Source organism: Natrix helvetica (genome assembly GCF_964273705.1).
Source record: "Natrix helvetica genome assembly, chromosome: 11".
Classification (NCBI taxonomy): domain Eukaryota; kingdom Metazoa; phylum Chordata; class Lepidosauria; order Squamata; family Natricidae; genus Natrix; species Natrix helvetica.
This window is the reverse complement of record NC_138562.1, coordinates 17,071,181-17,088,009: the sequence shown is the minus strand read 5'-3', so window position 1 is coordinate 17,088,009 and position 16,829 is coordinate 17,071,181. Positions and strand designations below refer to the sequence as shown.

At 45.3% G+C, this 16,829-nt stretch overlaps 1 protein-coding gene across 1 annotated transcript in view; it reads right to left on the bottom strand.

Moving 5' to 3' along the window:
• Positions 1-1,880: 1,880 nt before the first annotated feature.
• Positions 1,881-16,829, bottom strand: part of THOC2 (THO complex subunit 2) — a gene marked incomplete at its 5' end in the record, with an annotated part of 49,920 nt that continues 34,971 nt past the window's right edge. The window contains 11 exons of the mRNA XM_081964193.1: positions 1,881-2,888; positions 3,906-3,953; positions 4,043-4,119; positions 5,220-5,380; positions 6,468-6,537; positions 7,267-7,404; positions 9,706-9,741; positions 11,891-11,949; positions 13,018-13,484; positions 14,195-14,288; positions 16,503-16,678. Coding sequence (XP_081820319.1) covers positions 3,926-3,953; positions 4,043-4,119; positions 5,220-5,380; positions 6,468-6,537; positions 7,267-7,404; positions 9,706-9,741; positions 11,891-11,949; positions 13,018-13,484; positions 14,195-14,288; positions 16,503-16,678 — 1,306 coding nt within the window. The 3' untranslated portion in view covers positions 1,881-2,888; positions 3,906-3,925. The remainder of the gene's footprint in view (positions 2,889-3,905; positions 3,954-4,042; positions 4,120-5,219; positions 5,381-6,467; positions 6,538-7,266; positions 7,405-9,705; positions 9,742-11,890; positions 11,950-13,017; positions 13,485-14,194; positions 14,289-16,502; positions 16,679-16,829) is intronic.

The window sequence follows — 16,829 nt, the reverse complement described above, 5'->3', positions numbered from 1 at the left end:
ATCCTGGCCATTCCACTGGTTAATTGTCCTCACTGTTAGGAGGTTTTCCCTTAATTCTAGGTTGCTTCTCTCCTTGATTGGTTTTTTTCCATTGCTTCTTGATTGCCTTCTGGTGCTTTGGATAAATAAGTTGACCCCTTTTTCTTTGTGACAGCCCCTTCCACTCTAAAATACTGGACTACTGCTATCATGACCCCCTAGTCCAGTGATGGCAAACCTGTGGCACGTGGAGCCATTTGTCAGGGCACGCGAGGCACACATGCACGCTCTGGCAAGCTGAGTTCGCCCTTTTTTTACTGCTCCGGAGGCTTCAGGGAAGCGTCCTGAAGGTCCCTCAAGCCTCCGGAGCGCTCAAAACGACCCTCTGAGCACTTCCGGTTTGCCCGGAGGTTCATTTTGACTGCTCCAGAGGCTTCAGGGAAGCATCCTGAAGGTCCCTGAAGCCTCCGGAGGGCTCCTATAAAGCCTCTGGAGCCTGGGGAGGGCAAGAAAAGCATGCAGAAAATGGGGGGTCACACCTGTAGTGGTGCATGAGCACTTGGGTGTGTGTGTGTCACGCATTGCATTATGGGTGCGGCACGTCCACACACAACCCCCCTGCGCTCCCCCCACTTATGGCACGCGAGGCAAAAAAGGTTCTTGAGAATCAAAGGCCCACCTTCCAAACTTTAAATTCATTCTCTCCTTGTTTTTAAGCTCCTCCTTTTATCAAGGCATCAAGCGTTTTAGGGTTATGCTTTTAATCTCCTGGAAAAAAAACTTTTAAAGTGAGGACGGGCTGTATCTAAACTTGATAAACCAATTGTACAATTTTTAAGAGTCCGTATTCAAGGACACTCATTATTCCTTTAAAAAAAAAAAAACACCTCCTGTAAATGAAGTTAAACGTTGAACTTACCACGTAAACTTTTCTCAGCAGGACAAATCGTTACAAAATTGATTTCAAAGCCTCAATGGCCTTTTAAGCGATTAAAAAAAAAAATCACCCGGACAAACAATGAAGGCTCAATTGTTATCATCACTTTAGGAAAAGAAAGCCTGCCAATTCATTGTAAAATCAATGTTTTCCTTCCTGAATTGCTGACGGACGAAATAGTGGAAGAGACGGTGAGATTTTCCAACCTTCATTCTATCCATTTAAAACAAAAAAGCAAAAAATAACCACCCGCATTCTCTTATCCTTTGTATAAAAATAGGGAGCCGTAAAAAAAAAAAAGCTTATTTTTGCAAAATCTTTCGTCCTTTGAGAAAGATAATTACTTCAATCATCCAGATTGCTACAAAGCCTTCCGCAGCAAGTTGGTTAAATTGACAGGTTATGTCTTCGATTTTTTTTTTTAAATTGTTGTCGCTCTTTTATTACAAGGTACTGAAATCAGACATTTCCTATGGTTGCTTTTTCAATGCTTTTTTAAATGACTGAAAAGCCAAATGGATTTTTTTTTTTCAAAGAGGAGGAAGAAAAAAAAATTGGGTAAATTAGGTCTCTGCTTTTGATCAAAGTTTATAGGTAAGAGCGCAGGAATTAGACAATGTCAGCTCATTTTTTCGATGCGGCAACATATTTGCTAGTAGGGACATCGTTCTAAACATCTTTTCAGACATCGCAAACAACAACAACAAAAAAGAAAATATCGGGAAAGGCCAGGAAATGTAACCACCACCTTCGGGACGCTTACTACAACCTGCAAAATTTACTACAGCCTTTATTGTTATTGTACATCACGTATACAAGAAACTGGTTAATTTAAAAATGTTTAAAAGTTTTTTTTTTTTAAAAAAAAGACAAGACGAAAGTCAAAAACACAGCCCCGCCTGAATTCCATCCGGCCCGCGAAAACCCCGGAATAAAAGCAACGCACACAAGGATGTACGACCCATTGAGAAAAACTATTTTTTTTTTATTTAGAAAAAAGATTACACTGGTAGAATTTCAGATAAAAAAATTGTTTTGTTGTGGTTTGTGTGTTTTTTTTAAAAAGGTCATTCTGAAACTTTTTTTTTTATTATTATTATTATTTTTTTGGGGGGGTGGACTGAAGTCCCCACCGATATAAAGTTCTTGTAAGCTGTTAATATTGAAACCTAATTGGTCTGAATTTCACGTTCGGAAGAAAGAAGCTCCCCAATTTATTTTAAAAACATTATGACAAAACGTTAAGGAGCATCGTGAGGAAGAACAGAACACGGGGCTATCCTGTTGTCTCCTTTCTTCTCTTTCTCTCTCTCTCTCTCTCTCTCTCTTTTTTAAACAAGCTCCCCATGGTGCACATAATATACAAATATTTTCCTTAGCATTGCTTGGAAAGAGTGCCCCATTTCCCCCCTCCCCGCCCCACAGTTTTAGTTATTAATATTAAAAACAATAAATAAAAACTGGATTTTTTCTTTTCTTTCAATGAGGTAAAAAAAATCCAAACGTTCAATATTTATTGTTGGGTTTTTTGTGTTTTTTTTTAGTTTTCCAAACACCTAAAATAACGCGTTTCCAATTGAAAATAAAAATAATAATAAAATGACTAAACGCAGGAAGTATTTTGGATAACCTAAAGTAAAGAACTCTGTACATGTGTGGGGGGGGAAACACCCCCAAACCCCTCATTTGCAACGATGGCAACTGTTGGCAGCACATTGTGCTAAAAAATATGGAACAGGTAAACACTTCCAGCCAGTACTGAAAATAAATGTTTTTAAGAAACTTAAGCGACGATTTTAAAATTACAGTAATGTACAACTCAACCATCAACATCTTCAGCAACGGGAGAGAAAATAAAGCAGAGAGGTGAATAATTTAAGGAGATGGAGACAGGTCCTCTTCATTGACAGTCTTCTGTGCAATCAAAATTCATGTCTGGTCGCAGCTCACCATCTTCTCCTCCGAACGTCACCTAAGAGAGAGAGAGAGAGAGAGAGAGAGAGAGAGAGAAGTGCAATTACTATGTTTTAAGAAAGAAGCGGAAGCTGAAATAAGTTTAAGTAACTAGAAGGGTCCACCACTGATTGTTCGGATCTAGGCTTCCTTAAGAAGCATGAAGCAGAGTCTAGATCCCGACGAAACCTCTAATGCACAGGTACAGTACAGGTGGCACCTTGCTCAGTAGTAGTAACTGTGAGAGGGATCTTGGAGTCCTAGTGGACAACCATTTATATAGGAGCCAGCCGTGTGCAGCAGCTGCCAAAAAAGCCAACACAGTTCTAGGCTGCATCAACAGAGGGATAGAATCAAGATCAGGTGAAGGGTTAATACCACTTTATAAGGCCTTGGTAAGGCCACACTTGGAATATTGCATCTAGTTTTGGTCGCCACGATGTAAAAAAGATGTGGAGACTCTAGAAAGAGTGCAGAGAAGAGCAACAAAGATGATTAGGGGACTGGAGACTAAAACATATGAAGAACGGTTGCTGGAACTGGGGTATGTCTAGTTTAATGAAAAGAAGGGCCAGGGGAGACAGGATAGCCATGTTCTGATATCTCAGGGTTTGCCACAAAGAAGAGGGAGTCAAGCTATTCTCCAAGGCACCTGAGGTTAGAACAAGAAGCAATGGGTGGAAACTAATCAAGGAGAGAAGCAATCTAGAACCGAGGAGAAACTTCCTGATCGTTAGAACAATTAATCAGTGGAACAGAAGTCGCCTCCAGAAGTTGTGAATGCCCCAACACCGGAAGTCTTTAAGAAGGTGTTGGATAGGCATTTGTCTGAAGTGACGTAGGGTTTCACCCTGGGAACAGGCTCCAGCTGTTCCTCTGCCTCACTGCTGTCTAGCTCACTCTCTGCCTCTCTACCCATTCGTCTCACCTAACTTACACAAAACCACCAATTCCTTCAAAGCCATTCTCAACAGGAATGAGGTGCAACTACCTGCTTTATTTCCAACGAGAAGTCCCCCAAAATAATTATGCTCACCTTGGTCAGAATAGTGCTCATTATCTGTGCTTGTCTGAAGATTTATGGGTGGATCTAATGTTAAGGGAAATCTTTTTTAAAAAAATGCTTAGAAAACCATTTCAACCAATTCGAATAATAGCACAGCAAAAGGATATTGTTTCTTCTCTTCTTTGTTCCCAGTACTATCCCGTTTTTCTTTCTTCTCTGTTTTTTCTTTATCGTGCCTGGACTCCTAGACAAAAATGAGATAAAATGAAGGGGGGGGGGATTAAATGTGACTTAAACACATCATATTTTAGCAGGTTTCGTATGAATCGGGGAAAACTGAGGGATTTGGGGGGCGTGGGTGGGTATAAACTAGTGAATTTGTTTTTCCGAAACACTTTACATTTTTTGCATTCCTCTTCATTTATTCGATAGTCCCGAATCTATTAAGAGTGTTCTGGTTCAGGGGTCCCCAACCTTTCAGACCTCAGAGACCACTAAATTCATCATTTAAAATCCCGCGGACTACTAATATGGTCCGCCTAATGAGCGGCTGGGTGGGTGTGACTAGATGGTCATGTGACTGGGTGGGTGTGCGCCTTGCCAGCCTTTACTCACCCCTCCCCTCCCAGCCACTTCTTGCCTGCCCGCCTAGGCTCCCTAGGGCCCCAACAGGAAGCAGTTGCTGGAGCTAAGCAGCCACCAGGAGAAAGAGTTGGCGAAACAGCTCAGTTCAAATTGGATCTGACCGAGGAGGAGGCTCAGCAGAAGCACCTCACTGAGGACTACGAGCATAGGCTTTCCAAGCAGAGGGAAGACCTGCGGGAGTGCAAGGCCAGGTACCGGCGCCTAGAAGCTCAGTGGAATGAGATGGTCACCCAGTTCCAGGCCATGATGCTGTCCCAATGGAACAAGGCCCTCCAGCTCTTCGCCACCAGCAACGCTTCCCTCCGGCCTTCGTCCAAAGCCCTGAACCAGGAAGCTGAAGCAGGCCCCAAGTCAGAAATTCTCCCCCCCCTCCAACCGGCACGAAAAGACCACAAAAGGGGAGACTCTCTGCAGCAACACAAAAACGTTCATTGCCCTTATCTGTCCCAGGGGCCGTAGTTTGAGGACCCCTGATTTAGTGCAATATTAAAGCATGCAAATAATTTTTCTGCGGAACACCAGAAATTTCTCGCGGACCACCAGTTGGTGACCGCTGTTCTGGTTAACCAAATCTGGCCCAGAAGAGAAAAATAAGCTTTAGAAGGTACCGAAAGTCCAATATTCAACCTAATCGAGTGAAAAGGAGATTGTATCTGGTGACCGTCAACCAGAAAAATAAATAAAACAAAACTGCTTTACCTTTTTGCTGCCAGAAGAGCTTTTCTCCATCTTTTCAACTTTGATGGAATCACCTTTCTCCTTGCTTGAAGATTTTGACTTGTTCTTCTCTTTCTCCTTCTCATTGGAACGAGGGGGAGAATCGGAAGGACTTTCACTCTTACTGTGTTTAGAAGAACCGGCTGGACAGAAGAAACAAATGCGGTCAGTAAGCTACTCGTTCTTCTGACCCAGGCTTCCTTAGAAAGCAAGAGCAAAGTCTCGGTCCCCACAAAAACTATTTTATTTACATGACTGTGAATTCCTTTCCTTCACAGGCAGCAGGGCTTAGCACACAGAAGAATGTTTACCTATATCTCATCTTGTTAGGAGTGCTGGCAGACAACTAGTGTCCAAACACAGAGCGAAACAAAACTTGGCACAGTCTCTCTTAAAATCACAAACAGAACTTTCCAGACCAATGAACAAATGGTTTCCTGTAAAAGCCCCCTCCCCTTTCATTCTTCTTTTGTTTCCTATGGGAGGGGCCAGTCACCTCCAAGGTGTGACTTTATTCCTAAATCGATTCTACTTTGTTAGTTGTTCTTGTCTTCTGGCAGCTCTGCGCACGAGCACACCGGGAACAGGCTCCAGCTGTTCCTCTGCCTCTCTGCTGTCTAGCTCCCTCTGTCAGGCCTGCAGTCATATTCCATTTTTAGGATCTTTGGCCTGCCACACTCTCTATTATTTCATTATGCTGTTTCATTAGTGTAGTAATTGGGAGGGCGGAATAGAAAGGAGTAGAATTGTGGAATGTGTTGTTGTCAATTCCTTTCTAGAAGCCCAAGGTCATCTTTTGTCTTTGCACCTCTGCACCTGACCGGAACCAGCTGGGTGGCCGAAGAAGATTGGACCATGTGATGGATTTATGGGTGTGGGGATAAGATCATGAACTTTCAACTGGGGGGAATCCCAGGAAGCTTTTCAGATTTGGGATTCCGCAGTTCGTTGCCAACATGTCTGTCTTATTAAATTGGAACTTTAAGGATAGCTCTGCCTTGGACTCTTGATTTCATTCTGCATGATATTTGGAACGCTGACACCCTCTCTGCCTCCGACGCAGAGCCCTCAGCTGAACTTTCCTCAGCCCCCAGGACTGGCCCGTGTTCCTCCCCAACCTCCTCACTGTCTGATTCCGCTGCCAGCTCCGCAGGCCGCCGGCAGACCACAGCACCCATGGAGCCAACAAGGCATGATCAAGGGGAGAAGAAGAAGCAGGAGTAGACGTACTTGTTCCGTTTTCCTCTTTCCGACGCTTGGTTGAATCTTGGGGAACTTCGCGGTCATTGTTCGAATGATCCTAGATGGGTACATCATCAAGACAAAGGGTGTTTTTTTTTCTTTTTTTAGAAACACCAGTTTGCAAATATTAGGCTTAAAACGATCTGAGCTGTTTTATAAGCTGTGGCTTTCTTCCTCCTCGGTTCTTTTTAAGGATAAGCTTCTATAGACCAGGGGTGTCAAACTCAAGGCCCGCGGGCCAGATCCGGCCCATGGGGTGCTTAGATCTGGCCCGTGGGGCCACCACGGAAACAATAAAGGCCCGGCCCCACGGTACTTCTACCAGTGAAATCGGAGTTCCATTTTTGCTGGCAGAGGGCTCTAAAAGGACATCACAGGTGAAAACGGTGTCCGGGAGCGGGGGGGGGGGGAACACCTGTGTCCCCCCCACAGCTCCATTTTTGTTGGCAGAGGGCTCCAGGCCATCACGGCTGAAAACAGGGTCTGGGGGGATGCGTGCATCCCCCCCCCAAGCTCCGTTTTAGCTGGCAGAGGGTTGCAGGAGGTCGTTGCAACCCCCAGCCCTGCCCAGGCCGCCACAGGTGCCACTGACACAAATGACGTCAAGCTGGCCACGCCCCTGAGGTCAAACACAACCATCTTGATGTGGTCCTCAATGAAATCGAGTTTGACACGCCTGTCCTACAACAGTTCCAACAAAGATTTTTTTTTTTAAATTATTTAAAAAGGCTGGAGAGAAAGGGTTATCTTAAGCATTCAGTGTCACGAGTATGCAGAAATCACCAACCCTTTTTCGGTCTTTCCTTTCCTTTTCATCTTTCTTTTCTCTCTCTCGGGATCTTTCCCTTGATTTGTCCAAATCTTTCTTGTCTACTTCTCTCTCCTTACTTTTGGACAATGCCGGAGCGGCGTGGTTAATGTAGTGCTGTTAAAGTCAAAAGCAAGATCAAAAAATTACTACATCGCTTCCAGAGGCTATTCACTCCATCTTGCACCAAAACGCTGGCCTATTTCTCTCTCTCTCTCTCTCTCTCTCTCTGGGGTAGATTGTCTCATATCATGCTGGAAATATAGCGAAAAATTACAAAACGCAACCTAGATATTTGTATTTTTTTTTTAACCACGACAGTAAAAATCCCCTCTCAAAAGAGCACTGAGATCACTTTGAAGGCGCTTTAAATTTCCTAAGTCTGAAAGAAGAGAAAAAACCGAGGATGAAGAGAGGAATTCAGTCATGTTCTAAATATTGAGCTGTGAGTTCTTTAAACAAGTAGCCACAGCAGCTCATTTGGGTGACAAGCCTCTTCTGCTTTGTTTCTAGCTACGGTGGTTCTCAGGGCAACTTTTTTTCCTTCTGGTTTGTTTTCGTGTAGAGTGGGAAGGCAACGGAACCTTAGATCGATCCATCACCAAACAATGCTTCCTAATGAAATCGCAAATCCTGCATCTGGCCATAATGACAGAAACAGCTGCTGAGGTTTGGAAGGAGCAACGATTCCTTTCTCGGGTCACAGAAGGTAGATTCTCAGAGGGCAGATTCTGGAAGGTCACACAACATCACATGCTAAGAAAACGCTGGGAGTGGCTGACCCATTGGAGCCCAGTTTTTTTTTTTTTGGCATTGTAGGAGACGTCAGGGTTAGGAATGGAAACAGAAAGCTAAGCTCTACATTCCCTCCCTTGTAATATCCTAAACATGAAAAGAATGGGCCCCATGCAGGGGTGAAATGCTCTGAAGTCTGCTACCGGTTCACTTTGCACGCAGGCGCACGGCAGGCGCTGATCGTCGGAACTACCTGTTCAACCAAACCGGTAGTAAAGAAAAATGCTACCAGTTCAGGCGAACCGGTAGTTCTGACGATCAGCTGTGCGACGATCAGCTGTGCCGCCTGCTTTCTAAATCGCTCGGCACAGCTGATTGTCACACAGCTGATCATCCGAACTACCTGTTCGCCCAAACCGGTAGCACTTTTTTTTTTTTTTACTACCGGTTCAGGCGAACCGGTAGCATTTCACCCCTGGTCCCATGTCACGCTGCAGAAATTCAGATATAGTGCCCTCTGTGATCAATGATGCTCCTGGGTCTTGCTGGCTGGAGAATTCTGGGAATTGGAAGCGCACATATCCTAAAACGCTTATGGTTGAGCAACACTGCAGTGGACTGTGCCTTCTACTAGCTCACACCATCTACCAGTGGGCTGCTGCCGCTAAGGAAAAGAGGCTGTTGTGGGTGGCAGATGTTCTTTTGGGGTAAAAGGAGTACTAGGGGACGACATGATACCTGTGTTCCAATATTTGAGAGGCTGCCACAGAGAAGAGGGCATCAACCTATTTTCTAAAGCTCCTGAAGGCAGAACAAGAAGCAACGGATGGAAACTAATCAAAGAGAAAAGCAACCTGGAATGAAAAAGAAACTTCCTAACAGTAAGAACAATCAACCAGTGGGACAGATGTTGCCACCAGAAGTTGTGGGGGCTCCATCACTGGAGGCTTTAAAGAAGTGATTGGACAGCCACTTGTCTGGAATGGGATAGCGTCTCCTGCTTGAGCAGGGGGTTTGGACTAGAGGACCAAAAGATTATCATGTGACACATACATACACACGGTGACATTGCAACAATCAAAAATATGAGTGGTTTGCCAAGTGCATGAATTTTGATCATGTCACCACGGAGATGCTCCAATGATTGTTAAGTGTGAAAAATAACAGAACAGACTTGGAAGGCACCTTGGAGGTCTTCTAGTCCAACCCCCTGCCTACGTCACTTCAGACAAATGGCTCTCCAACATCTTCTTAAAGGCTTCCAGTGTTGGGGCATTCACAACTTCTGGAGGCAACTTCTGTTCCACTGATTAATAGTTCTCACTGTCAGGAAATTTCTCCTCAGTTCTAAGTTGCTTCTTTCCTCGGTAAGTTCCCAATTGTCACGTCACGTTTTTCATTGCCGTTGTAGCTTCAAACGATCACTAAAGGAACGGCTGTAAGTCGTAGAAAGTCTTCACTGTAAGGAACCGCCAGGTCTCTGGAACAGACCGCGAAAGACTGCCTGCATGCCCGAAAGAACGCAACGCTGCCTGCCATAACCGTACGCCGCTTACAATCTGGCCAAGCTGCGCTGCGCTCCTTCGCCAAAGCTTTGCTGGACCTCGCCGTCACTGCGAATGCAATTGTTAAAAATCGGAAGAGTTGAAAGGAAGGGGGAGGGGGGGGCAGAAAGACTCAAACCTTAGCTGCGGAATCCTTGAGTTCGCTGAGGTTGTCCTGTGGGAAATGAATGGAGACGACACGTAAGCGCAAAGGGTTCTCAGAAACCACTGGAGCCTGGGACGATCGAGGCAGAACCTCAAAACAACAGAACAGAACAAAACAAAAAAAGAAGCAGCAGCAGCAGCAGCTCCCCTCTCCGGGAATTAAAAACAGCATTAATACATTCTTAAGACAATTGTATGCACATGCCTAGGCTAATTACGCATCGATCAAATCAGCTCCCGAGCATTAGGTGCTCTTCGTGGTTTGTTTTTATTTTAAATGACATTCCCCACTAACCCTCAACTATCTATTCTCTACCAAAACTATCTTAAGTTCTAGCCCAATCATCATCATCTTTGTTTAACGACCCCATAATTCTTTGCGGGGTGGAGTCTGGGCAAACTGAATGGAGCTGGCCCGACGCCCCTCCTGTTGCCAATGCGGAGTTTTGTTCAGCAGATATATTCTCATTGTGGCCCAGAGAGAGAAATATCCTACTCTACCCGGGATCGAACTCCCAGCCTCTTGATTGTGAGGCAAGAGCTCCCCCTCCAGGCCACTGCACCACTCCTATCTTAAGTTCTAACCCAAGGATGGGGAGAAATTGCAATTTTCGTGTACATTTAAGATGGCCTTTGGCAATTAATTAGGGCATCTTTCGGAAGCCTGACAGCCTTATTCCCCCGCACGGTTCCCACTCTCTTGAAAGCAAACGTTAAAAAAAAAAGCAGACATCAGACTAGAAATGACGGCTGGACTTCCCGCCACAGCTAGCTGTCGTTACAACTGGCTCCCTGAAATGCAACGCACCCCAGCCCAGAATCAAGGCTTGTTCTAGAACCACGGGGGGCAAGGGCCCTGTTCTAGCTATTCTCTGTTTCAAGCCAACTTCTTAAAAAGACCCTTTAAAAAAAAGAAAACAATATTTTTTTTTCTTTAAACGTTGGCAAATCAAGAGCGACATCCCCACGCGGCCCAGTGCGCGGACGAAGTGATCGGTTAAACTTACAGTTGCAACGCTTCAACGTACTGCAAACTCAAAGAGTCCGTGAGGATGGGTGGGTTTTTTTGGGGTTTGTTTGTTGGGGAAATAAAAAGGAAATAAAACACGGAGCAAACGAATTTGCTACCCTGAGTCTCCAAGAAGGCTGCAGCCCGGGAGGTTTTTTTTGTTTTGTTTTAAAAGAGGCTTGTGCTGCGCTCGGCTGCTGTTTTTTTTTTTTTTGTCAGCTTCTTGAGTGGAAGGCTGGGCTGCCCCATCTGGTTTTAACGCAGAGCGGAAGCTCAACAGCGTGAGTAACTCAGCGGGAATAGAAACCTCACAAGGAGGTCGGGCAAGGGGCTGCCTGAATATGCACAACTATAGGAAAACTCATCATCAAGGCGAATTTATTATTATTATTTGTAAAAAAGAAAAGCAGGACTTTTCAAGACTTTTCAAAGGCTTCTCTCTGCTCCGCTGGAAGACGGTCAATAGGCAGCCCGATGAAGGTGTAGTAAGACGCCTCTGCTCTCCCGGTTTCCTCCACGAATTCTTCAAAGTTTACCAATCAAATTCTTCCCGATCAAGGCAGGGAAAAAACAACCACCAAAAACCCTCACGCTCCGCTCGGCGTGCCGCGAGAGATTCGTTGGCTCGTAGCTACCACTGCACTCCAAACAAAAAAATTCTATCTATATATGTGTATATATACGTATGTATATATAGATATATCTGGCTGTTTTAAAAAAAAATGGTGAGGCACTTCTGGCTTGGTTTGCACTTTTTTTAAAAAAAAAAATACGAAAAAATAATCTTGATATTTCCATACTCTATTTACAACGCTTCGTGCTAGGTCCTTGAAGCTTTAATTTCTTTCGCTTTTTTTTCTTTTTCCTCTAATAATCATCATCGTAATAAAAGAGGTTTCAATTTGATTTACTCTTCAAAATGGCAAAAAAAAGAGTCCACCGATCCATCGAAAGGAATGCATTTTGTTTCGTTTTTTTAAATGCATCGGGGAAAAATATATATATGCATATATATATATATATATATATATAAAACACCTCCAAAGGCTTCGACCCGGCACCAGAACTTGAAGGAAGGACGTTGACACTGGTATTCCGTGTTAGATGAGAGCCTAGAAAATGGGCGATGCCTTCCTCAGGCCATACTAACCTTTACACTTGAGGAATGTGATGGAGAAGAATGGGTATCTATTTTGCGACGTTTTTGTTCTGAAAGACAAGGTTGGGGGGGGGGGGGGGACAGAGAGAGAGAGAAGTTTGGGAGGTTAAACCTGTCCAGTCTGCGTAAATCGGATGTCAGGTTTCCTAAAAATGCCCTAATTGATTCATGAGCTGAACTTTATCTCCTTCCCTCCCATCAGTCTGTGTCATAAATCACATTCCCCAATGAGGTGCACCCTCCCAAGCTTGCTGCAATAATCTGAGATACGACTCTAGCCAAAAGTATGCGTAGAATGCGCTCCCCCCGCCCTTCCCTCACCATGACAACTTTAGGAGTTGACATCGGGTCTCCGTGCCGGAGAGTCTACAAAAAGACGGCAGATCGAATTTCTTTGCCACATCGACAGCTGGCTTAACATGACTGATCGGCTAACTGGCTAAGGCCGCCCTCCCAAAATGGGCGAAGCTCAAAGGGAAATGGGATTGAAGATCGAGATGGACTGAGAAGCCAGTTTACTCCCAATGATTAAGGCAGCAGGCGAGAAACCAGGAGATGGTGAGTTCTAGTCCCACCTTAAGCATGAAAACTGGCTGGCTGTTTTTAGGCCGATCACCAAGAGACAATGTGTTCTAGTCCTGCCTTAGGCATGAAAACCCGCTGGGTGACTTTGGGCCAATCACCAGGATACAATGAGTTCTAGTCTTGCCTTAGGCATGAAAACCCGCTGGGTGTCTTTGGGCCGATCACCAGGAGACAATGAGTTCTAGTCCCGCCTTAGGCAGGAAAACCCGCTGGGTGTCTTTGGGCCAATCACCAGGAGACAATGAGTCCTAGTCTTGCCTTAGGCATGAAAGCCGGCTGGGTGTCTTTGGGCCGATCACCAGGAGACAGTGAGTTCTAGTCCCACCTTAGGCATGAAAGCCGGCTGGGTGACTTTGGGCCAATCACCAGGAGACAATGAGTTCTAGTCTTGCCTTAGGCATGAAAGCCGGCTGGGTGTCTTTGGACTTTACACGGAACTCACTGCTGCAGCTGAGGGTGCAAAATCTGTGTTCAGTGCTTTTCCTATGAAAATTAAACGCTGACCCAAACGAAAACAAAGAGGGTCAACCTACCCCTTTCGGAATCTGACGTTTCTGACCGGGGAACAGGCGACTTCAAGGACCCAGCAAGTGGAATCTTCTCTCCTCCTCCTCCTCCTCCTCCTCCTCCTCCTCCTCCTCTAATGACTTCCTTGGATTTCATCTCCTTGCTCACTTCTCGCTCTCTTGATGGCTCCTTCTCTCTCTCCTTTTCCACCATTGATTTGGACTCAGCGTTGCTCACAATAATCTTGGATTTTTCCTCTTTGGATGGTTTTTCTTCCCGCTTGATCTTCTCCTTCTCTTTGTCAGCCTTCGGTGTCTTTTCCTTGGCCTCTCTTGCCTTGTCTTCTTTGTTCGCCCTCTCTTCCTTTGGCTTCTCCTTCCCGTCTTTCCCGAGCAATTTAGTTTCAGGAGTGCCGGCTGGGATTTTCTCTTTCTTCTCCTTCTCTTTCTCCTTCCCGCATTTCTCTTTGTCCTCTTTCTCTTTGACAAGTTTGCTGCGACCGAGACGAGGAAGCCAGGGTTAGAAATCAGAACAGTTTCAGCAACCCTCTTAGCAATAGCTGTGCAGGTTTAAGTCCTTGACTCACGACCATTTATTTAGCAATTGTTTGAAGTTACGATGGCTCTGAAAAAAGTGAGTTAGGACTGGTCCTCGCGCTTAGGACCGTCATAGCTTCCCCCACAGTCATGGGGTCCTAACCTGGGTGCTCGGCAACCCGGCATGCATTTACGATGGTTGCAGTGTCATGGGGGAAATCACATGACCAACATTTGTGACCATCCCAGCAACCAAAACCAATGGGAAAGAGGCTGGCATGAAATGCTACAATCTTATAGCATCTATAATCTGGTTCGGAAATGGGAGCTTGCGTGCGGCATGCGCAGAGCCTCTTTGACGACGTCTGGGCGGGTATGAAAAGCCTCCTGCCATTGCCACTACTGATTTGTCTGAACCGGGGCGAACTGGCAGAATACCACTTCTGGAAATAGGACAACCAATGTCATTAAACTGTGTGCAGTCACGCGATGTCTCCCTTAATGATGGCATCGCTTAGCGGCAAGAGTTCCGGTCTCAACTGCGGTCATATATCGAGGACTACCCTAACTCCTAAAAGGCTGCTTTTATCCTTTTTTTTCTAGCCAATGCTTCCTCCCGCTAGGAATTCCTGCATACCAAATACACCAAGGCAGCTAACCCCCTCACCTGGTATTTCCATTGCTGGCAATCACCTTGGGCGCCGCGTTGGCGGCTTTGCTGGCCACTTTAACCGCGCCCAGAGACTTCTCCTTCAACTTATCTGGTTTCAAAAAAAAAAGGAAGAAGGGGAAAAAATTACCGACGTCAATTCAATGACAGTGTCAAAAGTTTTGGGATATGGGTGACAATCCGTTAACATCCTAGTAAATCACCTTTCTTGTCCTGGACAAGTTGCAATGACCATGGAGGTGGATTGTGAGGTGTTTTGTGTGTGTGTGTGTGTGTGTGTGTGTGTGTGTGTGTGTGAGGAGAGGAAGAATGGATGATGAAAAATGACACCATGGACGTACTGAAAATAAACTCCGCAAATAAGCCACAGCCTTGGTGTATACAGGATGATTATTTGGCTTGTTTAATTCATCGAAAGTGTCCGTCCCCCCAGAGTTTAAGGCATAAATCGTCGAAATCCATCTTTATTTTAACTCTAGTCTTAACAAAGTAGTTTCCTGCGACAATACAGCGTGATATTTAGCATATGTGGATCTTTCTCTTGGAATCAATGTTCTAGAGAGAGTTCAGAGGTACCAAATGTGCAAATCACCAGTAAGCGATAACACGTTTTGGTTTCGTGCATTAGGCGAAACCCAAGTTTATATTAGCTCAGGGGTGTCCAAACTTGGGAACTTTAAGACTTGTGGACTTTAACTCCCAGAATTCCCCAGCCAGCCATGCTGGCTGGGGAATTCTGGGAGTTGAAGTCCACAAGTCTTAAAGTTCCCAAGTTTGGACATCCCTGTATTAGCTGATCAATTGAAATGAAGGCTTGGTTTCAACAAAGGGAAATCATCCCAGTCGTTTGCTTGCAAATCATGGCCTGACGAGTAAGACAGAAATACACACATACGAATGTAAACTAGCCCTTTCCAAGGGCAATTATGAAAACAAAGCGGTCGGATTTTTGGCACGTAGAATAAGAGCTTTTGGCTGCAAAAGGAAACAAAGGGATTCAGATTCGGTCCCCATCCCAATTAGAGGCAAAACCTGGATGGCTGAAGGCATTTCATACCTTTGGTTTCGTGATTTTCCAATTTGTTTTTAACCTGCTTGGAGTCAGACTAACAAGAGAGTGGGAAGGGACCTTGAAGGTCTTCTAATCCAAGCCCACCTGCTCAAGCAGAAAACCCCTGGACCATTCCAGACAAATGACTGAACTGTTTCACCTTAAAAACCTCCAGCACTCACAATTTCAGGAGGCAAGCCGATCCACTGATCAATTGTTCTCACTGCCAGGAATTTTTTCCCCTTAGTTCTAGGTTGGTTCTCTCCTTGGTGAGCTTCCATCATCATCATCATCATCATCATCATCATCATCATCATCATCATCATCATCTAACAAACCCCTTTAGGGGTAGAGTTTGGGCAACGGAATGGAGCTAGCCGAGTGTTTTTAAGGGCCAGATGCCCTTCCTGTTGCCAATGCGGAGTTTTGTTCGGCAGATAAATTCTCACTGTGCCCAGAGAAATCCCTGCCTCTACCTAGGATTGAACTCAGAGCCTCCCAATGGTGAGGCAAGAGCTCCACCTAGTGGCCACCCCACTACTCCCCGTGATGAGTTTCCATCCAGTCGCTTAAATGACCTGGGCGACTCTTCACATCCAAGAAACAATACATCCAAATCATTTTATGTTCACACACTTTTGAGTACATTTACCATATTTTTCGGAGTATAAGACGCACCGGAGTATAAGACGCACCAAGATTTTGAAGAAATAATTTTTTAAAAAAAAAGGTTTTTGCACTCTGCATGCCTCATTTTTTGTGAAAAACGGGGCATGCAGAGAGTTTGAGAGGCTTGTAGAGTGCTGCTGGGGGCTGGGAGGGGGGATGGGGACACCAAAACGAGCAAAAAATGGGCCGTTTTCCACTCGTTTTTACCCTTCCCAGCCCCCAGGAGCACTTTGCAGGCCTCCCAAACCCTCTGCACGTCCATTTTGGCGAAGGGAGCGGGGTTTCGGGAGGCTAAAAATGTCGTATTTGATGTAGAAGACACACCCAGATTTTCACCCTCTTTTTTTGGGGGGGGGGGAAGGTGGGTCTTATACTCCGAAAAATATGGTACGTGTTTATGCAAATGAGGTAACCACAGGCAAAGGATGCAATTGACATATATTTGCCTCTGTCTGAACCCTGACATCTGCATCTCGGACATTCAAGGGGATCTCCTGGACTGAACCCTCCTCCCTCTTCCCGCAGTTACTCCATTAAAAAAAAAGAAAAAAAGAGGATTTGGCAACGATGACGGCAAAGACCCACCTGCCTCCTCGGCGGTGCTTTCTTCCAATTTAGCTGGGTTTATCATGAGCGTAGGGAGCCCCGCTCCCCCTGGCCCGTTTTGAACCATGGCGGGCACCGCGTTCCGGGTGGGAAGGTCCTTCTGATGGAAATCGTTTTCAGGAACCATTTTTCTACTTTTCAGTTGGCCAGAGTAGCTGAAAGCCGCACACAGGGTTAAAAAGGGGCAGTACACACAGGCAGAAAAGACACACACACACACACGCACGCACACTCTTCTCTCTCTCTCTCTCTCTCTCTCTCTCTCTCTCTCTCTCTCTCTCTCTCTCTCTCTCTCTTGAAAACACT